Source organism: Chanodichthys erythropterus, chromosome 18, assembly GCF_024489055.1.
Source record: "Chanodichthys erythropterus isolate Z2021 chromosome 18, ASM2448905v1, whole genome shotgun sequence".
Classification (NCBI taxonomy): Eukaryota; Metazoa; Chordata; class Actinopteri; order Cypriniformes; family Xenocyprididae; genus Chanodichthys; species Chanodichthys erythropterus.
In genome coordinates this window covers 14290722-14317727 of record NC_090238.1, presented here as the reverse complement: position 1 = coordinate 14317727, position 27006 = coordinate 14290722, and the positions used below count along the sequence as shown (strand labels likewise).

General features: G+C 42.1%; 1 protein-coding gene across 1 annotated transcript in view; it reads right to left on the bottom strand.

Annotated features, from left to right (window-relative positions):
• Positions 1-27006, bottom strand: part of fam184aa (family with sequence similarity 184 member Aa) — a 50228-nt gene that overhangs the window by 8854 nt on the left and 14368 nt on the right. The window contains exons 10-16 of the mRNA XM_067366893.1: positions 20874-21086; positions 17783-17936; positions 17280-17407; positions 10786-10970; positions 8149-8295; positions 6898-7015; positions 6590-6694 (exon numbers count right to left, since the gene is read on the bottom strand). Coding sequence (XP_067222994.1) covers positions 6590-6694; positions 6898-7015; positions 8149-8295; positions 10786-10970; positions 17280-17407; positions 17783-17936; positions 20874-21086 — 1050 coding nt within the window. The remainder of the gene's footprint in view (positions 1-6589; positions 6695-6897; positions 7016-8148; positions 8296-10785; positions 10971-17279; positions 17408-17782; positions 17937-20873; positions 21087-27006) is intronic.

Here is a 27006-nt window from a genome sequence, read left to right as displayed (position 1 = left end):
TCAAGTATATGCCCATATCAAAAGGGAAAATAACAAACTCACAGTGAGATATCAAGAACAGACGAATGGACTATTGAAAACTGCAGTTTCACATGCTCTTCAGTTGAGTGTCTTGAAAAATTTAAAAGGAGAAGTACTGTGAAAATAGCTCTTGTGGTTGCTGTTCTTTTGGTGCTACAGTTGAATCCTCAGTCTTACGAGGGCTGCACAAAAGACAGAAAAGTCAAACACAACCAGTTACACTGCAGCAACATTAAAGGAAAGTGAATTTGCACATCCAAACCCAACACTTCCACATTGAAATGCTACTTTATTACATGACAATACTATCTAATAAAAGTTATACTTGTGTACAGTGGCCGCAAAAAAATAAGTGGAAACTTCAGCCGCAATTTGAATGTCATCACAATAGATTTCTATTAAAGATAGCTCAAGCTTGTTATTGTTTTTTTGGAAATTCATTCATTAAAATCACCTTCACTGTTGGTTAAAAGCAGTGTTAGTGATAACACATTACAAGAAACCCGAGTTACATAATCAGATTACTAATTTCAAGTAACTCGTAAAGTAATGCATTACTTTTAAATTTACAACAAAATATCTGAGTTACTTTTACAAATAAGTAACGTCTAGGTTACTACTGTAACCCCCATTCCCATTCAGTCAGTTAGTTTGACGTTACGTCGATACTGACATAATGGGGTCTTGCCTGGGAGCCCAATCACCTCCAAGTGGTACAAAACGAGCCAATGGGAATTGGCCAGTGAGCTTTACATGCCGGATCCCACCCCCGGGTATAAATAGGACCGGCATACTCACTTTCATTCATATTTTGCTAAGGAGCTGAGACAATGATCCTGGTCATTCAGCGGTGGATCAGGGCTATGGCAATGGGACGTAACGCCTCCGTTCCCTCAATAGTAACCTTGACGTTCCCATTCAGCAAGTCATGTTCGACGTTACGTCGATACTGACGTAATGGGGTCCCAATGAAAAACGGCATAGCAACTGAACAGTATTACGAGTGTTGGAGATGCAGATGCTGGCAAGCAACGGCGTGCCCAGAGCAAGTACTACTCACAAACATACTACTCATAACCTACCCAGTGTCCAAAGTAAGCCAAGAAAAAGCCCTCCATACCAAGGAGATGGAATAGACAGGGCCTTTCTCAGGAGATGGGCATCTAGCCAAGGGTTGATCGACAGGGCATGCACACGAGTCCTGGGCCTGGCATCGGACGCCTCCGCCAACTGGAGTGAGCTCTCACCCCGAGGGGGCGCAGCTTGCCTTGGGACTGGTACGCGATGACATCCACTAACCAGTGGGCCAACCTTTGTTTGGAGACAGCCTTTCCCTTCTGCTGACCTCCAAAGCAGACAAAGAGCTGCCCTGAGTTTCTGAAGCTCTGCGTGTGGTCCACATAGGCGCACAGAGCGCGAACAGGACAAAGCAACGCAAGGGCTAGGTCTGCCTCCTCCAGGGGCAGCGCTTGCAAGTTCACCACCTGGTCCCGGAAGGGAGTGGTGGGAACTTTGTACACAAATCCAAGCTGGGGTCTCAGGATGACGTGAGACAAGGCCGGCCCAAATTCCAGGTAGGATTCACTAACCAAAAATGCTTGCTGGTCCCTGACCCTTTTGAAGGAAGCGAGCGTGGTCAGGAGCACTGTCTTCAAAGACAAAGGTGTTTAAGCGCAACTGACTCAAGGGGCTAGAAGGGAGCTCTCTGTAGGTCCACAAGGACAACAGAGCAGTCCCAAGATGGAACAAGGTGAGGCCTAGGAGGATTAAACTTACTGGCGCATCTCAGGAACCTGATGATCAGGTAGTGCTTTCCTAGTGATCTACCACCGATCACATCGTGATGTGCTGCAATGACGGCCACATAGACCTACAGGGTGGAGGGGGACAGCCTCCACTCCAGCTGATAGTGGAGGAGCATAAGCTCTGGGAACCAGGTCTGCTTGGGCCAGTAAGGCACAACTAGCAAGACCTGCTCCTCGTCCTTCCTGACCTTGCACAGAGTCTGTGCGAGAAATCTCACTGGGGGTAGCACATATTTGCATAGGCCAGGGGGCCAGGTGTGTTAGTGCATCCATGCCGAGGGTCCCCTCGGTCAGGAAGTAAAACAACTGGCAGTGAGCAGACTCCTGGGAGGCAAACAGGTCCACCTGTGCATCCCCGAATTGGCTCCAAATCAGTTGGACCACCTGGGGGTGGAGTCTCCATTCCCCAGGAGCGTGAGATGTCGTGAGAACCAGGGATGTAAATGGAAATTAGTGACCAGAGCCATCACTGACTCCAGAGGAGGAGATGGTGAGCGAGTTGCGACATCGATGGGAGTGTAGACCACCCTGATGGTTGATGTATGTTATGGTCGATGTGTTGTCCGTCTGGACCACTACATGCTTGTCGTGCAGCAATGGTCGAAACTGGCACAGGGCAAGGAGCACTGCAAGCAACAATTGATATGTCACCACAGTTGGGGTCCCGTCCAGGAGCCTGAAGCTGCATTCTCATTGCATATGGCACCCAAGCTGGTGGTGGAGGCATCTGTTGTGACAACAACATGCCTGGACACTTGTACTAGGGGCAACCCAGCCCGTAGAAAAGCAAGGTCCGACCATCTGCTTCTGGACTGCTGGGAACTGCTGGGCAAAGTCCTCGACAGTGTCGACGAAGAGGCCGGTCTAGGAAATGTTGCATCAGCATCCGACAACTTGACGGCACATGGTGTGCTGGAGGAGTGGGAGGTTCGTGGGGGCGGACCTGACGAAGAAGCACCCACTGTAACCCTCAGATCTCCCAAAGTGCTAACCAGACCCGAGGCTTTACTGAGAGAAGGCACGGGGGGCAGGGTAGCAGCAGAGGGGACTCGTGCCATCATGTTAAAGAAGGAGAGTCGCGATTGCAATGCCAATATGAGACGTGAGACAGCGATCATGGCCGTCAGATGAGGTCAGGAAATGACTGCAACCAGAAAAACATTGGCGAAAAGTCTTTGTGAAAAAGACGCTGAACGCCAGTGCTGCTCTTTTAGGGACTGCTCTGACAGCTGAAACGCTCAGGGATGAGATGCTGTGCTGCCTGTGCCAGTGCACTAACGCACACACCGCTGAACTGTGCCTTCACACCAGCCGAGAATCCCATGAGCTTTGAGGCAGAAAGCAATTAAAATTGCTGTTTTTGATCTCTTAATGGAAATTTAAAAGGTGAATGGATTAAGAGCGATCAGATGTGACTGTTCGACTCTGAAGCAAAAGTATGAATGAAAGTGAGTATGCCGGTCCTATTTATACCCGGATGTGCCGGGTGGGTGGGATCCGGCATGTAAATCTCACTGGCCAATTCCATTGGCTCATTTTGTACCACTTGGAGGTGATTGGGCTCCCAGGCGAGACCCCATTATGTCAGTATCGACGTAACGTTGAACATGACTGACTGAATGGTAACTCAAGTTACTTTGTTTTCCCATTTATTGACTGACACCTCTCCTGTCCCCATGTTGAGAGAAATCGTGAGTGCAGAGGCGTTGTGTGCGCCCTGTAAACATGATGCTTATTCTAGACTAGTTTTAGACTAAATGTGAGCATACATTTACTCATTTACTTCTCCTGCGTCCTATTCTTCTGTATTTCAGAATAGCAGCACAGCTGAAAGGCTTGTTTGAGTTGCGCCCTCTACTGTACAGACGTGGATTTGCATTTTCTTCAGTCTGTGGCTCATTTATTTAATATAACTTTTTTGTTGTTTTAAAAACAAACAGCCTAGCCCAGATGAGAAAAAAAATCATGCAAAAGTAACGTAACACATTACTTTCTATAAAAAGTAACTAACGCAATTAATTACTTTTTTATGGAGTAATGCAATATTGTAATGGATTACTTTTAAAAGTAACTTTCCCCAACACTGGTTAAAAGTAATTGCACACACTATTACAGACAAATAAGGTAATTATGGGGGGGGGGGAATTATATTTTCATATTTCTCATCTGTAATCACATTCAGACAGTTAAAAGTGTGGCAAAACATCCAGTACTTACAAGAGTCTAAATATTTTTTGTGGCCACTGTATATTTACATTATTTCCATATAGTAATCATTACTATAGTCAAATAACCTTTGATTTGTTGGTGACATCAAGAATAATCCTAAAATTTGACATCTGTAACTACTACAGCACACAGTGCAGTGTCTCTTGATGAATAGAAAGCTGCCCTCCTTGTTCAAGCATCAAATAAATCACAGGCTCCATGCTGTACTGTTTCCTTTTAAATGATAAATAAAATATGCCCCTCTACCAGAGACGGTCTAATATTATCTCCCATCTCCCGTCTCACAGCATACAACATGTTCCTTTGCCTGATTTTCACGTGGGCAGAAATGCTAGGAATAGCTGTTCATCATTTGAATAGCTAATTTTAAAACCACAAACAACAAAATGCATGAAATGTGAAGGGTGGAGTAAAGCTAATAGGTGGAGCCATACTCGTGACTGCAATGTGATGATGTGATGACAACAACCACATGCTCGCTTTGGCATTCCAATGCCATTGTGTGATCACACACAGTTTACGTGAACTTTCAGTCCGATTTGTGATAATATTCTTGTCAAACTTGACACAATAAGGACATTGAGACAGAACTTCTACGCACAATTTATCATGCACACCAAAGTAGCATAAAATACAAACATTTTTGATGTGTGCCTTTCACCAGCAAGATGCATTAAAGAGTGAGATGAGCATACCCACAATTCACTCTGGACACAAATGGCTGTGTTCTCATATCAAAACGTCTAATCAACAGACAGACTGACGGTTTGTCTACCATTACTGCAGTACAGGACTGAGACTGTGTGATCCGACCAATGGCAAGACAGTTCTGTGGTTTAAGCATGTCTCTTGTGAGGACAAGGACGTCTCGGACAATCTCACCTCCGGGTGGAGTCGGCCTGAGGCGGAAGGGTTGGAGGGGGCTGAGGTTTGTTAGACCTGAGCTCATGGTGGTGAATGGGGGAGTTTGGGACAGACTCTAGGCAAGCAGGCGGAACGGAGCCGCCCGCCATCCCTTCTGCCGCAACAACGCTTAGGTTCGGAGAGCTGGCGAAACTGTTCGCAGGTTTTCTACTCTTACGCTACATTAAAAGGACACACACAGAAAGGGATTGTGGGAAGTCGGAGGTGATGGCGAACTGTAGCTTCAAGCTAAACGATGACAAGGTAATGAACATCATTTTGAATGTGGACAGGGAACAGAAATGACAGGTTATAGCCCTGTTACAAAACCTAGTGTGCTCTCCACCTAGACAGCATTTTAAGGCATCACAGGTGCAGTTCTGAAGCAAATGCCAAATTTCAAATTTGTTTCTGTAATTTAACTGTTTGACTTTAGCACTAGTACCAAGGTCATGGGTTTGATTGCCAGAAAACACACATATTGCTAAAGTGTATGTCAAAGGTAAAAAAATAAATGCAGCTTTCATGGTGGACATAAGTAACTTTGAACATTCAAAAGTTTGAGGTTGGTAAGATTTTGGTTTTTGAAAGAATATATATATATATGAAAATCTATATATATTTAAAGGCACAATATGTAATTTTTAGCCACTAGAGGTCCCCTTTTCAAAACAAAGGACTCCTTGATTGAGTGCAGAATCATTTAACGATAGTTTTCTGTCAATGAATGTATCCAAACATGTTGTTCGAATGTCTAATAAAACATATAATATCTTAAAGCGTCTTTGGTGTTTCCACGGTTTCTACAAAATAAAATCAATGGGAATGCAGATATGATGTCATTGATAGGCGACATGTTCCGTGTCTTGGTTAAAATTGCTTATTTCTCTGGATTTAAACATTCTTGGAAACATCTGTGATAAGGGAATTACACAAGTCAACAAAAATATATAACATCTTCTAGTGGTTTTTGGATATTTTAATCCAAAAATCTTACATATTGTGCCTTTAATGTATACTTTACTATACTAAATATTCGACTATCTCAGATGAGTGTTGCAGCATTAGAAACATGCGAATGTCTAATTCTATTGGAACTGGGAAGAAACTAATGGATAATTTTCTTCAGGTATTATATAGACCTCCTGTGCAGAACAATATTTGTGTGATGTGTAGATTTGTAGAGTGCTCTGAATGAGTCATTTTTAAGGTTTTATCTCAGTTAGGATGGATGCTGCCTATGTAGGAAGCATATAAGATTTTGGAACAGAGCTTATGACTTAGAAAGCAGGGTAGAACTTGATGTTTGAACATGGATATAAGACACAGACCATGACAACCGCACAAAACACAACATAAGCAACAGAAAAAGTTAGACCAACTAAAAGAAGTGCAGAACGCTTTAAACAGTCTCCCAGAACATCCCATTCCAGTGGTACCTCTGTAAAATACACTTCCCATAAGGCAAAACCTTTGAAGTATTTATTTATTATATTCATGGATTCCATGAACTGTATAGATTGAGTGCTAATAAAAAGGTTTACGGTTTGTGCTTTTTTTTTTTTTTTTACTATCAGATGAAATCCAGTTTATGTGGTACTCTTTTATCAGTGTGGCTGTATCTCTCTAACCTTTATAAGGGGGTTTATGACCCCGACATTGGGATTGGTGTTGAACACCTTGTTGAAGCCAGGCTCTCGATTCACCAGCTCCAGTTGATAAAACTTCTTGTCATCCTGGAACAAAGGAGGCACAGTCAGACCGAAAGGCCCTGTGCAGAAAAATCAATGAACTGATTTTGACTTTTGTCTGAAGATGTGTAATGCTTTGGGAAAAAAACAAAACAAAACAAAAAAAAACATATGTAGAAGTACAGTAGTACACATTTCACTTTCAATCTGGTGCTGCACCTCTATGGCCCATTGCTGTGCATACTTACCACAAGCTTCTTGACCAGGGCTTCTCTCTCGGACACCATTTCTCTGAGCTCAGCAATCACCTGGAGGTCCTCCGGGCGGCTTTCTCTATTCCTGAACTTCTCCTCCGTACCTTCCAACCTGCTCACCCCACGCAAATACACATTAAAGGGTTAGTTCACCCAAATTGAAAATTATCCCATGATTTACTCACCCTCAGGCCATCCTCGGTGTATCTTCTTTTAAACAAACACAACCGGAAATATATTTAAAAATATATTGGCACTTTTTGAAGCCAAAAAAATGCATCCATCCATCATAAAAAATAATCCATACAGCTCCAAGGGTTTAATAAAGGCCTTCTGAAGCAAAGTGATGGGTTTTGTAGGAAAAATATCTATATTTAAAACTTTATTAACTATAATAACTAGCTTTCGGCAGATGGTCGTAAAAACTGACCTGATGCATATTGATGAACATGGAAGCGCAGAGGATAGAGCAAAACAAAACACTGGTCACGAATTAGAAGTCTAAAATGAGAATTTTTAAAGAGAAATGTCAGAGGATTTCAACGTAAGACCAGGCGAGCTTGAATTTGTTGCCCAGCCCTATTTGTTTAAACAGTGAGAGGCGTCTAAGCTAACAATACCCCCCCGTTCAAAACCATTATAAAGCTTGGAAGAGCCAGGAAATTTTTTTATATATCTCTGATTGTGTTCATCTGAAAGAAGATAGTCATATACTGTACATCTAGGGTGGCTTGAGGGCAAGTAAATCATGGGATAATTTTCATTTCAGGTGAACTATCCCTTTAACAATTATACTGTAGTAAAAATAATGGCTCTGTCATAAAACCTAGCAAGGTGCCCTCCAAGCCAAAATGTTTAGGCACTTCTGGCCACTTCCCTGCTGCAAAATGCAGTCGGTGTAAACGCTCTTTTATATATCAGCTAAGTGAAAAAACACCAACAGAGCCAGCAGCAATTATTTTTTGGAAAAAATAGTTCCATATAATTAAACATTTAATGTAATATTTTATAAGTTATGCAACATGCTAACATCAGACACTATTGCAATCAAAACTCCCATCGTTAGTGGGCCAAAAGTGATCCTATCTGTTCCATCTAATTGTAATCAATATGTGTGATTTTTGGCATTAGCATGTTGCTAAGCTTATGGCTCAATACTATAAGTTTCAACAATACTTAGAACTTCATATGTGGAACGCTGAAGTGATTTGATATTCAATTTGTAACTAAGATAAAGGGACTCACAGAATCTGCAGAGCAGAGATCTTGTCTTTTAGCAGCTCCTGAGCTTTGTTAAAATCTGACAGCATGATCTGGGTCTCTCTGTTATGAGAAGCATTCAGCTCTTCAATCTCCCTCTCAAGGCGCTTAGAGAGATCCTGTTCGTGAGCCCTATGAAAAAACAAAACCCTTTAACATATGCAAAACAATGTATATATTCACTCATAAAAATAAAGGTTCTTTATTGGCATCTATGGTTCCATGAAGAAATGTTAACATCATTGGAGTATTTCCAACCTTTCCAAGAGGTTCTTTATAGTAAAAAAGGATCTTCAGATTATTAAAATGTTCTTCACACTAAGAAGACTTTAAGGAACTGTTCACCAAAAGGTTACCAAAGTGTTTTTTTTCTAATAGAGAAAACACGGGCAACAAAACACATTCAAATTTATTTCCCTCTATCTGGAGGTGCGCAATCTCCATTATTTATTAAAACAAATTCCCTCTGTTCCCCAAAGAACATGATCTCGTTTCATGTGCCAGAAATTAGATCCTCATTTGAATGAAACTAAAGGATATTTGTTTGTTTATCTGCTAGACACCTCCACTGACCTTGATACTTCCATATTGTCGGAACAGAAAATGCAGAGAAGAAAGCTCTGCCTAAAGGCATTGGGCTCCTGCGTGGGAAACAGCTTCATCTGCTTTCTCCTCATATTAAATTAGCTTCTGCTTCAGCTAGACTGACCTTTAGGATTTTATAATTTAATAGCTCATGAAAGCCAAAAAAGATTCTGCACATGCAGAAGATGTCTGTTGCTAATTTTTGCATAAAATGAGGCTATCAAAAACTGGGATAACGGTAATGTTCACAGTTTGTACTCTAACCTTAACATGAAAGTATTACCATGAGCACCTCAATTTCCTGTTTCTTTATGTTTCTGACTTTTGTGGCCTTTTTATTGAGAGAGACAGGGAAAGAAAAGACAAGAAGTTACAGGGGGAAAAAGGGAGGAATGGGATCAGGGACTGAAAAATCTTAAGGTAAGAAATTTCTTAGGAGCATTCTTACAAACTTTTAGAATTTATCTTAAGCACAATTCTTGAAAAATTCTTAAGTTGTCATATTTTCTTAAGAACATCTGTTTTTTTTTTCTTAAGAGGAAAATGATGGCTTTTGTGTTAGCTGATTGTATGGAGGTTCTTGCCGTTTTTGTAGAGTTGTCACATCATGACTGACTCATTTTATATTATTAATCATTGTTGTCACTTCAGTAATGGTAATATGCATTACATGTAACTAGTGTCATGTTGTAATGCTTAATATTTTTTAAACAACCCAATAAATTCATTAAACATGTGACCTGTGGGGATTTAAAACAAGTTTCTAAAAAAAAATTCTAATGATCAAGTTTTGCCTTAAAGTGTAACTTTGCCGATTTTCAACACGCTCTGTAATGTCCATAGTATATGTAAATAAACAATGTTTAATTGTTCTCTGTTTTACCCAGACTGAGTAATTCACATTTATTTTGATAGCTCCAGGGCTTTTGTGAAAACACCAGTTTCTTTTCCTTTTTCCACCTCCGTTTGGCCTAAAACACTGTGTTCATGGTTTGAAATGTTGACTACAAACACAGGTTTTTCAAATTTTCCATTGCGTAACTTCCAAAACTCACTCCTGCTAAACGTTTACTCTTTGAATTCTTGCACCCAGGAACAATACAAGTCGACACCCATTATGACTTAAAGTTTGCTAAGAAGTATTTCCTACTAAACTGTTTATGCAGTCAAGTTTTATTGAAAACCCATTTTGCCAGCGGTGACATACCCCTTTGGGAAAAAACAAAAACAAAAAAACATCTTAATAAAAGTTTTGGGAATAAAAAATATGTTTAACTTTATTTAGAAAGTATTTATTTTTAGTTTAAAAAAGAGGAAAAAGCATTTAAGAAGAGTTTTTTTTTTTTTAATAAGAATATTTCGTGAATCCAGCCCCAGAATCTGACTTGGGAACTAATGGCACTTTTCCACTGCATGGAATGACTCGGCTCGGCTCGGCTCGGCTCGGTTCAGTTTGGTTCGGCATGGCTCGCTTACTTACGGTTTGCTTTTCCACTGCAGTTTAGTACCACTTCTAAGTGGGTGGGATTAGACTGATCGGAATAGTTGCGCCGCCTTTACTGCGGTGGATCCGCTCCTTGGCTACCAATGAGTCACCTCATGTACTAACCATGATTTCTTTTTTCAAATTGTGTGCAACGGTCGTTTAAAGCAAGTCATTTATAAAAAGTTGCGCGAACAAATGATACTGCGGTGACTGTTACTGATTACTTAAATCTTGTTTGGTGTCTCATGTTTCAAATCCAATGATGCTAGTAATGATGATTCTCTCTGACCAATCAGTGATCTGCAGTGTTTACATGTTACATTTAGTATCGGTTTGGCTCACTTGGAACCTCCACTGATGTGGTACTATTTAAGTGAGCCATACCGTCCCGTACCGAACCGAACCGTACCATGCAGAAGGAAGAGTGCCATAAGGTTGTCTGAATAAGTACCAGAGTATGTCCCCTTCTGGCCAAGTCACGTAACTGACAGTCATGTAATAAAAGTTAAAACAGCCTCATAAAAGGTTAAAATATCCTCACAAGATGGTACCTGATCTGCAGATTGGCCTCACTGCGTGCCCGCAGAACTTCTTTCCCTTTGAGCTCCAGCTCTTTGGTCAGGGTGCTGATGGTCTCATTGAGTGAGTGGATCTCATGGTCCAGATCAGCGATCCGGTTCTTCCAGCAGCTCACCTCCTGTTTCAGGTCAGATAAACGCTCTAGAAGGTCTTGTTCCTGGAGAGGCAATCCACAAAATCCACAAGAGCAGATAACAGTTTAACAGATGGATGACTGTGTGTCTAAACAAGGTAGCAAATGCAGTTTTCATAAATTCATTGCATTTGAATGATTCTCTTAAAAAAGCATTAGAAGATGTTTTGTGCCAGACCCAGGGTCTTTCAAAATATGCATATAGGTCACATAAAAAGAGATTCAATTGTGCTGAAGTATTAGCTGAAGTGAAACGAACATGAGAGAGTAAGGCAATGAGAGTGTATAAGAGAGACAGACAGGGAGGGAGATTATAAATCAAATATGAAAATGGGAAAGAGGTGCAAGTCACGGTAAGAGTGCCCATAATTCACAATTCAGTACCTCATACTTTATTCATTGTGGTTATTCTTCAAATTTCTATAAAGTGCAGCTTAGCTTAGAGACATTTTATAATGGCCTGGCACCCATTTCACATCTCTGTCAGATTCAAACCTCTCTATTGTTAGAAACCCTAACTTATGTCTTGAAACCAAAGGAACCAAATGTTGCATCTGGTTTTATAAAAACAAGTAGCAAATTCCTGGCCCTCACGCTGAAATAAGAAACATTTTAAATGTGGGATTTTGGTATTCTACTTGTTTTTTTATTAGTGGTTACCATTACTATTGATCATATTTAAAAAGTTCCCTTTCAGTCGGTCACTCTCAACATCATGTCATGACAGACGAAATGGGGATCTCGCTAGAGGGGCAATCTACTTCGAGTGTAATTAAAACAAGCCTGCAATGCAATATTTGCATGCAATATTTGCATAAGCTGCGCCATCCTGCAGCTATTTTATGAGCAGCAGGTAAATCGCATACTTCAGCTTTTCACTTCCGAGCCGAGCATTTGTTTTCTGTTCTGAAAGCACGTTTCTATAAACTGAGCTGTTCTTCAGAGAAGAAGCCTATTTCCTGGTTGGTGTTGGCGACACAGCACAAGCAGTGTGGTTGAGCCTCTCTTCTTTTGTTTATTTTTCTTTCTGCCTAAAGAGTGAAAAACATCAAAGCCTGTTCTCACAGCTGGTAAATGGTGCACTGTATTAGAGCATTAAAAAGCTGTTCTCATCTTTCTCCGGAAAGCTTGAGTCCCCTCTGCTGTTGGCCAGCCACTGCTTGTGTGTAAAAGCACACTCTGGGAAACCAAGGAGATCAGCAAGAGCTTATCTGCCAGGCAAAACTCGGATGGACCTCTCGCTCCTCTGCGTGTCATGTGCCGTCGAGCTGACAGGGTGCAGCGCAGGTTGTCACAGCAACCAAGTGCTTGCTCGGTGCTTGTGGTGCACAATCTAGACTCAAGAGCCTCAAATGAGGTGGAGTCCCCTCGCCTATTTCTCGCTGTAGCGCCCTCCCTGGTGGCCACCAGGAGAGGCCTACTTTGGTGGAATAGCTTGGGTGACCTGAGGGCTACAGAGGGCTTCTCCTTCGGGGGAACGAACCCCCTAGTGCACAAGGTAGTTCTGAGCTGGGGTTGCGCCCCTGGCTCGCCTTGCAGAGTTGTGTGAGGTCATCAAAGTACGCTTTCTCGATGCTCCCATCTCACAAGCTGGCCTTTTCGGTGACGCTGTCGAGGACTGGGCCCAGCAGTTCTCCGCAGTTGGTAGCAGACTGAGGCAACCTAGAGCTTCCCTGTTGGGCCATCAGAGTCCCTCGTGGGCCGCCCCTCAGTCTGCTCATCGCCAAGGGTGTCGTCTCCTGCGGGGAAAAAAAACTCTGACACAGCCTGCTCTAATGTGTCCATCACAGGAAGACAATGCCACTCGTATCAGCCGCCGTTAAACAGTCGGTGAAACATTACCCTTGAGACGGGCGACTTGGAGATGGGTGGGGCTGCTTCTCCCCCAGAGGAGGGCCGGGTAGAGGATCTTTGTAACTGTTCTGTAACTGGCTCATAGCCAGCGGCACCCAAATTCTCAACAAAAGGGCAGTTCCTCTATCTCTAGGTCCCAAGAGGGCATGGAGAGCAGTGGGAAGTGAAAAACCTCACCACACTCATCATCCTCTTTTGTCGCCAGCAGGCAGCAGTGGGCAATTCGAGAGCATGAACAAGTTTACTCATGCACCCTCTGCCCAACTGTGGAACCAGGCAAAGACCCCGCTACGGGCCGCTTCAGAAAGAGAGCCCCCTAGCCGAGTCCCTGTGTTCCACCTTGCTGCCCCACTGGGGGTACATCTGTGGTTCCCTCTGAGAGCCTGGTTAGTGGTCCCCAGTCCATCTAACTGGCTCCTTCAGACCATTAGTCTTGGCTATGCTATTCAGTTTGCCCGGCGTCCTCCCAAGATCAGAGGCATCCAGTTTACTGTTGATGCCCCTGTCTTGGGAGCAAAGATCACAGTCCTACTGGCGAAGGATGTGATAGAGCCGGTCCCTCCAGCTAATATGAAGACAGAATTATGAATACAGTCCTTACTTCATTGTACCCAAGAAAGGCGGTGGGTTACGACAAATTTTGGACCTGCAAGTTTTGAACCGAGCCTTACACAAGCTCCCATTCAAAATGTTGAAAAAGAAATGCATTTTCAAATGCATCCGTCCCCGAGATTGGTTTGCAGTGATTGACCTGAAGGACGCGTACTTTCATGTCTAGAGTCTCCTTCAACACAGATTATTCCTGCACTTTGCGTTAGAGGGTCGAGCATATTAGTACAATGTCCTGACCATCAGGCTGTCGCTGTCACCCAGTGTCTTCACCAAAGTCACCAGAGGTGACATGGTGTTCGCATCCTCAACTATCTCGACGACTGGCTCATACTAGCACAGTCCCAAGATGAGTTATGCGAACACAGGGACCTGGTGCTCAGTCACCTTAGCTAGTTGGGTCTTCGGTCAACTGGGAAAAGAGCAAACTCTTGCCAGTGCAGAGGGATCTCTTTTCTCTGAATGGAGTTGGATTTGTTCTAACTGACAGCAAGCCTCATAGAGGAACATGCCCGGTCATTGCTGAACTGCTTGAAAACAGAATGGTCATCCCACTGAAATTGTTTCAGAGGCTGCTGGAGCATATGACAACCACAAAGGCAGTAACACCACTCAATTTGCCTCATATGAGACCGCATTAGTACCAGCTTCAAGGCCGAATACAGAGATAGGCATGGCAATGCAGCACTCACTGGGTGGAAATCACACCGGCCTGTCACCAAACTTTCAGCTTGTCGTCTGATTCTTTGTTTCTCCAGGCAGGAGTGACCCTGGAGAAAGTGTCTAGGCATTCTGTGGTATTAACGGATACCTCTGCAGTCTCAGGGGTTTGGATGGGACCCCATCTGCATTGGAACATCAATTGCCTTGATTTGCTGGCAGTATGTCTTGCACTGAGCCACCTAAAAAAGTGACTACAGGGACAACACTGTATGGACAACACTGCGGCCATTGTATAAATCAACCAAAGGTGGTTTACGCTTCCGTTGCATATCGCAAATTGGCCGCCATCTCTTCCTCTGGAGTCGGAAGCATCTGAGGTCGCTTTGTGCCATTCACATTCCTGGCACTCTCTACCATGTGGTCGATGAGCTATCACAAGCTGCGCTCAGAGGAGAATGGAGACTCCATCCCCAGGCGGTCCAGCTGATTTGGAGTTGTTTCGGAGCAGCACAGGTAGACCTGTATGCCTCTCCAGAAACCACCCACTGCCAGTTGTTTTATTCCCTGACCGAGGGAACACTCTGCATGGATGCAATGGCACACAGCTGGCCCAGGGGCCTACTTAAATATGAGTTTCCCCCAGTGAGCCTTCTCACGCAGACACTGTGCAAGGTAAGGGAGAATGAGGTCTTACTAGTTGCACCCTATTGGCCCAACCGGACTTGGTTCCCAGACTGATGCTCCTCGCAGCAGCTCCTCCATGGCCAATTCCTCTGAGGAAGGACCTGCTTTCCCCAAAAAAACAGTGTTTTGCTTTCCTTCCTCTAGCATGGGTTGGAGCGAAGGCTGTCTCCCTCCACTCTCAAAGTCTATGCTGCTGCAATTCTGTTAATCGCGACCCCATAGGAGGCAAGTTGGATGGGAAGCACGACCTGGTCGTCAGGTTCCTTAGAGGTGGCAAGACAGTTAAATCCCACTTGACCTTCCTCCATACACTCTTGGGGACCTCACTCTGGTGCTCAGAGCACTTCAGATTATCCCATTTGAGCCTTTGCAGTCAGTTGGTCTAAAGATTCTAACCATGAAGACTTTGCTTCTGGTTGCATTGGCCTCCATCAATAGGGTAGGGGACCTGCAGGCATTTTCGGTCGACGAATTGTGCTTTGTGTTCGAGCCGGGCGACGTCCACGTGGTACTGAGACTCCGGCAACTGGCACCACTCCTTTCAAGGACCAGGTGGTGAAACTGCAAGCGCTGTCCCCGGAGGAGGCAGACCCAGACTTAGCTTTGCTTTGTCCCATCCGTGCACTATGAATGTACGTTGACTGGACACAAAGCTTTAGGACCTCAGACCAGCTCTTTGTTTGTTACGGAGGCCAGCAGAAGAGAAAGGCTGTCTCCAAGCAGAGTATGGCCCACTGGATAGTGGATGCCATCGCCTTGGCTTTCCAAGTACAAGGCGTGCCCTGCACACTCAGGCTGCGAGCTCACTCTACTAGATGTGCTGCATCCTCCTGGGCGCTGACAGATATTTGTAGAGCTGCAGGCTGGGCGACACCTAACACATTCGCTAGATTCTATAGCTATCATGTTAGGCCGGTTTCTAACTGTGTTCTCACTTCAACCAGTCGGAGACATAGAGAGGCCCCAGCTTAGTGTCGGCTTGCTGCGCCAGTATGTGCGATTAATTCTCCATAGGCAGACCCTGTTGAGTCCTCCGATCACCCCCGCTAGCCAGATGTGGCGGAGCGCCTGGAACCAGGCCTACATCTGCTGTATCCATGTGAACCAGTTCTAGGCTGTGTGCCAACCCTGAGGAGATGCCATAAGTGCAATTTCCATAGTAAAGTTCCTAAGTGGAAGCCTGTGTCTTTCCCTTGGCATAGTCTGCTCTGCCGTCTCTGCCATGTGTTGCCTCCTCCCAAACTGGGTGAGAGCCACTTCAGAGACTTCCATATGAAGTACGGCCCTAAAGGTTAGTCCATATGTGTATACTCCACTAGACCTTCTGTGGAGGATGTGGTTTCTGCAGCGTTCCTTCTCCTATGGAAAGGGTATGCTTTCCCAGTGTTATCTAAGTTCACTGTGTGGGCATCTCTCTGCGTAAGCCCTGTCCCATCTATTAGAGGGCTCAGCTAGCTTACGCAGGGCACTGGAAGGTGGCAGCACCTGTGGTGCTTTGGTAGGGATCCCTATTCGTCAGAAGAGATGTTACGTCCAATCAGCACAACTGATGTACCGCTGCTGGTGTGCCGGGTCGGCTCCTCAGCAAACACCTGAAGTATGCGGTGCACCTGCTGCTCATTAAGTACCCACGCTGTGGGACAGCACAGCTGATGCAAAATCACATGCCAATGTGCATTGGCTCGTTTTAGTTACACTCAAAGTAGATTGGGGATCTTGCTAGAGAGGCCAATTTGTCGGTCATGACTTGACATCCTTCAGGGAACGAGGGTTACATACATGACCAAGACGTTTTTAAAATGAAAATTCTGTCATCATTTATTCACCCTCATGTAGTTTCAAGATATTCTGAAGAACACTGAGATCCAAACAACATTAGACTTTACTTTCATTGTATGGACAAAAAATGTTCCAAAGAAAAAAGAAAATCATACAGATTTGAAACCACAGTAAATGATGACAGAGGTCTAAACAAACCACTAACTACACAATGTATTTTAGTATTATTTCAATACTATTACAACAATTAATATTTTGAATTATTATTATTTTTATGTAATATTTATATTCTACTTTATTTAATCTGATTAAATCTTTAATAAATCTATCAGACATAAATGATCTCTCAAATATTCTTTATCTGTGGGCAAAAATCCCACAGACATGCACAATATAAAATATTCTATTTCCCCATTTGTATAGAAAAATAAAATGTTTTAAAAACATTGCGGCTGAAAATTGAAGATGATGCATATCATGTGTGGCTGTCTGTGTAGTTTTGCTCAGGTTCAGATGTTCTTATCTGCAAGGCATGAGATGTCAGAGGTGCTCATGAGAGAAAATGCTTCTTACTAAATGTAAATAGAACAACCAGATGCAAGTGTAAATAAAATAAATCAAAATATCTTTCTCCTTTTGGAATTAATCAAGAGTCTACATCCATTAATCCAAAATGGCAAGTCTGCCTGTTGGGTTTAGAATTAAAGAGTCAAGCTTTGTAACCTTTGCAAAGAAAATGCTCACATGTTCTTTGCAGCGCTCAATAGTGTCGTCCAGCTCTCGTTTGGCGGCATTGTTCTCCTTTAAGTGGACTTGTCTCAGGTGTTCAATGGCAGTGGCATGGAGATGATTGAGCTCTGACCGCAGGGAAGCTATAACACACAAACACACACACAAAAACAGCACAAACTAAATCTTCCATTTACTCAGTAATTTAGTTATTTTCTTGCACTGAGAGCCTACTAAGAGCCTAATTGTGGTTTAGTAGCTCTGGGGTGGTGACCATAAGGTTGTAGGTTCAAACCCCTTCAGTGAGTGATCCATGAGCTATTATAATCATACCCTGGAGCAAAAAGATTTCCTCTGTAATAAGTGCACAGTGAGTCACTTTAGGATATAAACGGCTGTGTTTGCTTTCATGATAACAGTGCATATGAATATACTACAAGACTTTAATGACCCCATAAAAGGCTCTAATCTTGTAGGCTGGTGTGTGGCGATGTAGTTAATGTAAGCATATGACTCACCCAGCATGGCTTTGCCTTCATCCTCCAGCTCAAAGCGCAGTGTCTGCAGCTCCTGGTCTGACTGCTGCTGAAGGATTTCCAGGGTCTGTCTGTGGGCTTCTCTTAGAGCATGTAACTCTTCTCTCTGTTCCTGCTTTAGACGATCCTCAAGCTCCTACTCAAATGCACATGTACAGGCGCAGAGGAAAATAAAGAATAAAAAATACTGAATCACACATGCAATGCATTAAACAAAAGACCACATTTGCATCTGAATGCTACATGATGTGAACAAAAGGTGTCAATGAGAAAACTAGATTTGCACTTAATGAAGGAAACAGCAGAGTAGCCTACCGGTATATATTTATAGATGCCTTTATATTTTAGGAATCATTATCATCATTATATTACTATTAAGGAAGCCTTAATATCAAACAATTAAAATAAAAGCCTGCATTAAGCTATTTGGACTAAATTCTTTGCAGAAATTTGGGAAGAAGAAAAACATTTAAGAGGATTTTCAATACAGTGGGTTAGTTAGTAAGCCAGTTAGTTAGCCATGCAGTGTCATCTAAATTACAGAATCTTCCAGTTTTCCTGTTGGCACTCTGCCTCTTTATCCTGATGCTTCCATGCCACCCCACGTCTGGGAGGAATGAGAGGACATTTAAACAGTCCACCCACAAAGTCACTCTAACATGCAGCGCCAACAACTGCATTCAAGGGTTGACATAAAAGAACGGAGATGAAAGCATCTATTAATGTTTTTTTCATTACTTGGTAATCCGAAATGTGCCAAATCAGCTTAAAAAAGCTTCTTTCTTGGCCACAGAGCCAGGCTGAGCGAGATGGAGAAAAGCCGGTTAGACTCTGTGTCACGTGTCTGCTTCAAATGTCTGGGCTTGCTATCTTAAAATATACTGCATAATGCCCAATTTTGCAATGAAACAACAGCTGCAGGTTCCTGGGTGAGAACATGTTTTTGTGTGCATAATGTGTTTTAGGAGTAGATGGTAGACAAGTAAGGACAAAAAAAGGAGTGTAATTTACCATACGGATGTCATGCACAGTGCAGATTCTCAGTGTGGGGTGATAATGCAGGGGTGACAAATCCAGAGTGTAAAGGAAACAGACATGTACTATGAAGGGGAAGGAGACAATGAAGGTGACAATCAATACACAATGACAGGCAGGAAGCATCATGTCTAGATGAAAAACAGGTATCATACACTACTGTTCAAAGGTTTGGGGTAGGTAAGATTTTTGGAAAGAAATATTTCTTCAATTTCAAATAAATGCTTTTGAACTTTCTATTCATCAAGGAATCCTGTAAAAATATCACAGATTACACAAAAATACTGTTTTCAACATTGATAATAATAAGAATTGTTTCAGTATATTAGAATGGTTTCTGAAGGATCATGTGACACTGAAGACTGGAGTAATGATGCTGAATATTCAGCTTTGCCATCACAGGAATAAATTACATTTTAAAATATATTATAATAGTTATTTTAAATTGTAACACTTTTTTTAATGTCTTTTTGATCAAATAAATGTAACCTTGGTGAGCATAAGAGATTTCTCTCCAAAACATAAGAACTCTTACTGACCCTAAACCTTTTAATGGTAGTGTAAAATCAATGAGCTGAATGCATGTTTGTGAGCTGTATGGAGGTTGAAATTCATTATATGAAGGACACAAAAAGCTTTTCATGCCTTTGTTTATTTTTTACAACTTTTCAAATAGCTTTTATGTATATATTTACATATTTTAACTATGAGTATAAAGTTATAAAACAAAAAATATATATAAAATGTTAAAAACTATGACAAAGGCCAAGCCATTTTAATATTTATTGTGAAAAATGGTGTGTAAAGAAAAAAAAGAATTATCAAGTGAACATTTCCAGTCAAGCTCTAATTATGCTAAGAAGTATGAACAATGCTATTTAATGTTTATTTAGAATACATAAAATTTGCACTATGAAATTAGCCTCAGTGAGACAAAGGATTTGGCCATTTTATTCCAAAAGATATTTCCGAAAACATTCCAATGATGTGTTGGAAATTACACTATGGTGGAAAATACTGGGGGGGGAAATGACAGAATTCTTCTGATATGCATGTACATTCATTGTTGGACATTTTAAATAGACAAATTAGATCCTTAAATATTAAAGTCCCCCCGTAGTCAACAATTTCCTGTGAAAACATTTCTTCATGCCTTAAAATAGCTTGAATGTAACTCTACACCCTTGCTTCATTTAGTATATGTGGAGCTCAGAGATCCACTCGGTCAACTTACTAGGTAAACGCAGCACAATGATATCGCTTTTTCCAACGTTGGACACATAACGGTAATTAATACGATTAGCCTTTTGCTTGACTACGTTATCAAACAGCTAATAATGTGTTGCAAATGTTACACAAACCATGTTCCTGTTCACCATCTCAGAGTCAAACAGCTGCCTTCTAATGATCCGTATCCTTATAAATGCTTTAACAACTCAGAATGTCAGTGGAGAAAAACATATAATTCATCATAACATAGTATATACACAATACACCCACCATATTACTAAATCTACCCGATTTTTCATATCAACTGAAAAATATACTGGGAAAACTTGGCTTCTCTTGAGACTCTCTTGCTTCAGATCGGTCATAGTTAATGATATGCTAAAGCCCGCTGACACGCTGACATGAGTTACAAGGTAGTTTGTGATTTAAGAAACACCAGCGATTTCAGACTTCGTTTTTGAAACTGTCTTTAAATCACTGCAGATTTCAAGTGAAAATACTCAGCAATGGTGTTGACGTATGAATTTGCACATGGTTTGTCTTAAAGCATATTAAAAACACCACATAGACATATAAACAAAATTAAAAACGTGATTTTCTCCACAGGGGGACTTTAAATACTATTGAAAAAACTTTTGAAAAGTATTTTCAAAAAGTCCACAGAGCCAAAAGTGTCCATAATTGATGAAACATGCATCTACTTTACAGGTATTTGGGAAATACTGTACAAGTGTAACTCTACATGCTGATGTCATTGTGTTTGAGTTTGCATTTGTGCAGCCTGTGTTTGTATGTAAGATGCAGGTACCCTAAGCTCGATTTGTTGTGCATCCTCCATATCCTGCAGGGCGCAGCACTGGGCCTCCTGCAGGCGGCACTCTCTGTGCTGATGCTCCAGAGCCAGTTCCTGCACCTGCTGTGCCAGGTGCTCACGCTCTTGGTTAAACTGTGCCTGCAACTGCTGCAGCGCGCTTTTCGACTGCGACATCTGTAGCTCCAGGCTCTGCTTCAGCAGAGAGATCTGACACAAAACAAACACAGAGAACAGCATCAAATGACTCGTACAGAAATTGGAAGCCCGATAAAAACTGTGAACTGTGGATGACTTAGATTTGGGTGAAGGCGAAGCTGATAATTTGAACAGGAAAATTTGAAGTATTTGAAGGAATATGGATCCAAATCACTGTAAAAACAAGCATTGTCTTAAAAACAATTCATTATTGCATCAATCAGTATGGGACATGAGTCATTAAACTGAGACTGAAAAAATACTATGCTAAGAGCAATTTGAAATTTAATCCTTTCAGAAATAGCCCTGTTAAACAGATGAAATATGACATCAACTTCATTTAACATGCTATTACAATAAGGTGAGGACTTTCTGTTGAGCTTTATCATCTGTATTATGCTAGTAAAATATATTAATTCCGATCTGCTGTGTAGTATTTCCTGAACAACCCCAGGGATACCCTAAATGAGAAAAGTAATGTAATCTAAATGGCTTACCTACCAAAAGAATATGACTGAATAATAATAAAAAAAATAGATGAGGCCTAAGATAAAGAAAAAATAAAGAGAAGTCTTGCTCATCACCAAGATAGAGAATAAACAGAAGATGGTGAGCACATCTTCGCCTGCAGCAAATGGAAGGCCGAAAATAGACATGGAGGCAATAAAATGAGAGCAAAAGCAGAGGAGGGTCTGTCTTCAATGCCTGGACTACACTGTGTTTGAATTCACACACAGATTTGTCTCAATAAACTGTCGAGGGACTTATAAGTCACAGGATTATTTGAGGTTGAAGGACCATGCTGAAAAACTAAACTGTAACCTCCCTACAGACCAAAGTGTATCCGTCTTCATGAACTATAAAATAGTATCTCACAGTGACTTCATTGCTTTGGGATGCACCCTTCATGGAAATTTTGGCTGATAATTATTGTCTATGGCCAATTACCAATATAAATGTTTTTTTTTCCTTATAAACAAGATAAAAATAGAATTTGAATTATTTAAAAATAATAATTGAAATCAGACATAGAAACTTTTAAATTAAGGCTGTAAATTGATTAAATTAAACATTTATAAGACATAAATGTATTATTGCATCAAATATATATAACAAAACGTCTCGGTTACGTATGTAACCCTTGTTCCCTGAAGGAGGGAATGGAGACATATGTGAGATGTGAACGACTAATTGGGATATCTGAAGAGAGCCCCATCAGCTTCTAGTGAAACTAAAACAAGCCAATGGAATTGGTGTGCGATATTTGCATAATGCGCACCGCCCCCGCCAGGTGGGTATAAATAGGGAAGCGGATGCAAGTGCACTCTGTTTTTTGCTGAGGAGACAACCTTGAGTCTGCACTACAGCGAAGGCACAGGAACTGTGGCCACGGGATATACGTCTCCATTCCCTCCTTCAGAGAACGAGGTTACATATGTAACCGAGACGTTCCTTTTCAGTCGGTCACGTTCGATGTACATCAGTAGTGACCGACGAATTGGGATCCCAAATAAAACGCCACAGTTGCTGATCCCTTCCAGCACCCAGAGTAAGCTCCAGCCACCTGGCGCACCTAGGGGCGGAGAAGGGGGTGAGCTTACACTGAGAGAGTCTACTGCTGTTCCACAAGACCCACTACAGTAAGACTTAGACAACACTGGGGAGGCCACAACCTACCCTGCAGGGAAGGAATTACGTGGGAAAACACATATGGACTGGCCGTGGTTAGTACGCAAATGGAGTCACTAGGATGGCTCCAGCCTAGAGATAGGGGGAGACTCATCTGACAGGTGACAGCAGAGCTGACTCTGCTAAGGGAAAGACACAGGCTCACCGTAGGGAGTTTAACCGTGGACAATACACATATGAGACCACTCACGTGGAGGGGTCACAACATATAGCACCCAGCCAATTATCAACACCCAGCCTAGCATCAGACACTCTGCAATGCCAGAGCTGCAAGGGGTGGTGGAGGAACTCGACAGGGTTCACCAAGCGGGGAACTCGACTGGAGCATTGGATGCATGTATCTGGCCCAGGGGGGCGGGAGTGGCATAGCAAGCCGACACTAGAATGGGTTCTTCGCGTTACCGGCTACTGGAAGCGAGTACACGGGAAGATACCGGTTCCACACGAAGGCTATAGAATCTAGCGAACGTGTTGGGTGTCGCCCAGCCCACAGCTGTACAGATATCTGTCAGCGAGGTGCCGTGCGCCAGCGCCCAGGAAGAGCCAACTCCTTGAGCGGTCAAGGCACGCCTTGGGTCTGATAAGCCAAGGCAATGGTGTCCACCATCCAGTGGGCCATCCTCTGCTTGGAGTCAGCCTTTCCCTTCTGCTGGCCTCTGTAACAGACAAAGAGCTGATCTGAGGTCCTAAAGCTTTGTGTTCTATCCACGTACAGGTGCAGAGCGTGGATGGGACAGAGCAAAGCCAGGGCTGGGTCTGCTTCCTCCGAGGGCAGCGCTTGCAGGTTCACTACCTGATCTCTGAAGGGAGTGGTAGGAACCTTGGGCACATATACAGGCCTGACGATCAGGTCGTGCCTCCCTTAAAGACTTACCATCAACTGCATCGTGATGTGCGGCAATACAGCAACATACACCTTGAGGGTGGAGGGAGACAGCCTTCGCTCCAAGCCCTCTTGCCGGAAGGAAAGCATAGACCTGACCGAACATGATCAGGGGTGCATTGCCTCGTTTAGTAAATATGGCCCTTAATGTGTTAAGCGATATAACATGATAAGTTTTCTGTCAATTAATGTATCCAAACAGTTGCTTCCCTGTCTAATAAAATTCATAATATACAGTACTAAAGTGTCTTTGATGTATCCATGGTTTTTCAACAAAATAAAACAGGGAATCGAGGGTAATGATGTCATTGATAGGCGACACACGGACACGGTGTGTGTCCTGGTTAAAATTGCTTATTTCTCTGGATTTAGAATTTCTTGGAAACATTTCGGATAATGTAAGTACACAAGTCAACAAAAAATATGACAATGTTTTAGTGGTTTTTGAATATTTTAATCTAAAAATCCTACATATTTGTGCCTTTAACTGATTGTATATGTCAGATTTATTGCATGACTGCATGAAAGAAAAGCTGTTGCTATCAAACATTGTGTACTTAAATCAACTGAGTCAGTGTAATGGTGAAGGGATAGATCAAATGGGCCAACTGATGGAAGGTTTGCGAAGAAATTTCATGCTCCCTTGTAGTATTTTCAAAATACAAAAATACAGTAGTTTATTTTAATACATGGTGTGGCTGCTGTATTTTGTAGTTTAATTTGATACATTTAAAATTAAGGTATTTGGTATTTTATTTCAAAATACATTTTGATGTATTTTTGCCCATCCCTGACTGCAGGTACACCACTCCCTGAGTCACATGCACAGAGGAACCGGCCCAAATCGCAAACCAACAATGCTGTGAAACCAGCAGTTGAGAGCTGTATAATTAGCTTGTGAAAGCTCGCTATGAGAAAGCTTGCGGCTTTGCTGTAGGGTGCCTTAACACCAGCATGACGAACAAAGGCTCTTCAAAGGCTTGAGAAGTTGACTCTCAGTCGATAGCAGGAACACAACAGGTTGGCTCCGAAGCAAAAGACTTCCTTCCCTATTTATATGCACCTGGCGGGGACGGTGCGCATTATGCAAATATCGCACGCCAATTCCATTGGCTTGTTTTAGTTTCACTCGAAGCTGATAGGGCTCTCTGGCGATATCCCAATTCGGTCACTACTGACGTACGTCGAATGTGACTGACTGAAAGGGAACATTGCTTTGAATGTGTTAAATTGACAGTGCCAATAATATGTATTACAACGCGAATTCAAATGTTTAAACTGAGACATTTTACAATTTTATGCACAAAATTAGCTTATTTCAAATTTGTTGCCTGCTATAGGTCTCAAAATAGTTGGGAAGGGGGCATGTTTACCATTGTGTAGCATCTCCTCTTCTTTTCAAAACAGTTTAAAGACATCTGGGCATCGAGGTTATGAGTTTCTGGAGTTTTGCTATTGAAATTTGGTCCCATTCTTGCCTGATATAGGTTTCTAGCTGCTGAAGAGTTTGTGGTCATCTTTCGTTTAATGATGCACCAAATGTTCTATATAGGTGAAAGATCTGGACTGCAGGCAGGCCAATTCATCACCCGGCCTCTTCTATGATGAAGCCATGCTGTTGTAATAGCTGCAGCATGTAGTTTTGCATCGTCTTGCTGAAATATGCAAGGCCTTCCCTGAAACAGACATAGTCTGTTGCTCTAAAACCTTTATATACCTTTCAGCATTCATAATGCCTTCCAAAACATGCAAGCTGCCCATACCGTACGCACTTATACACCCCCATACCATTTTAAATGAGCCTTGGCCCACAGGACATGACGGTGCTTCTGGACCATGTTCACATATGGCTTCCTTTTTGCATGATAGAGCTTTAGTTGGCATCTGCAGATGGCACGGCGGATTGTGTTTATCGACAGTGGTTTCTGGATGTATATCTTTGGCCTTGTCCCTTACGCACAGAGATTTCTCCAGTTTCTCTGAATCTTTTGATGATGTTATGCACTGTAGATGATGATATTTGCAAAGCCTGTTTTAAAAGTATTCCACAATCTTTTTAGGCACTCTTTCACAGCTCTGCCTATCTTTATTTCTAAGAGACTCTGCCTCACTAAGACATCAATTTTTTAGCTAATCATGTTACAGACCTGATATCAATTAACTTAATTAGTTGCTAGATATTTTCCCAGCTGAAATTTTTCAATTTTTTTTGCTTTTTCAGCCATTTGTTGGCCCCGTGCCAACTTTTTTGAGACCTGTAGCAGGCATCAAATTTGAAATGAGCTCATTTAGTGGATAAAAGTGTAAAATTTCTCAGTTTAAACATTTGTTCTGTTATCTGTGTTCTATTGTGAATAAAATATTGGCTCATATGATTTGAAAGTCTTTTAGTTTTCATTTTATTCAAATTTAAATTTGGGTTGTACAAAAGATTAATATCTGTTTAGTAAATCTGAAAGAGAATATACTATCTGAATTGAAAAAGCCCTGCTATTGATATAGTCTGCTTCTGTCAGCCTGATGTCAACAACAAAACAATAAAAAATGCAAATATTGGCCAATGTCAATATAAAGTCACTGATAGTATAGAGCCCTAGTTTTACAAGAGATCAGGGGCACTGACCTGAGGAAGCACTAAAGACAGACAACACAACACACATCAAGAGATGCTGACAGATGCCAGACGCAGCAACTTTTGGAGGCTCTTGAGTCTTGACATAAGCGACAGTGACGTGACTCTTGAGAGCGACAGAGAGAAGTACAGGAGGCAGGCTGTCACCTTACAGAAAGTGCCAAACATGCAGAGTATGATGGGAAATGAGGTTGCACACTAGAGACTGTGTGTGTATTCTAAATTCTGAATATCTAGTTTGCATGATATTGCACAAGACCAAAAGAACTTTGAAAGCATCAGAATTTAAGAAAAAACATCACTTCAATCTGATCTAAATGACTGATGATAGTTGTTGACAGTTCCTCAAATAAGAACCACAGCTATGGGACTTCTTATGGCCTCGGGTGTCACACTACTCCAAATTAATATATTCAAGGAGACATATGATGGAAAACAAGAATTTACTTGATCTTTTAAAATAAAAAAAGCTATGTACAGTAGATGATACTTTATTCAAAACACAAAGCTCCCTTCCCAGTCTAGCCAGACTTCGTTTCCAGCCAAGCTGCATGGTATTGGTGTCAGAAACACTAGCACATTAGCATATAATCATTGACATATGCATTTCAACATTTATTAAGTTCTGTCATGACAGCTCTTGGAGACATTGGCCGCTAATGCAACAGCAACCAATCAGCTGTGCTATGTAGATAACAATGTGATCGCTACCAAATTGAGATAAGACC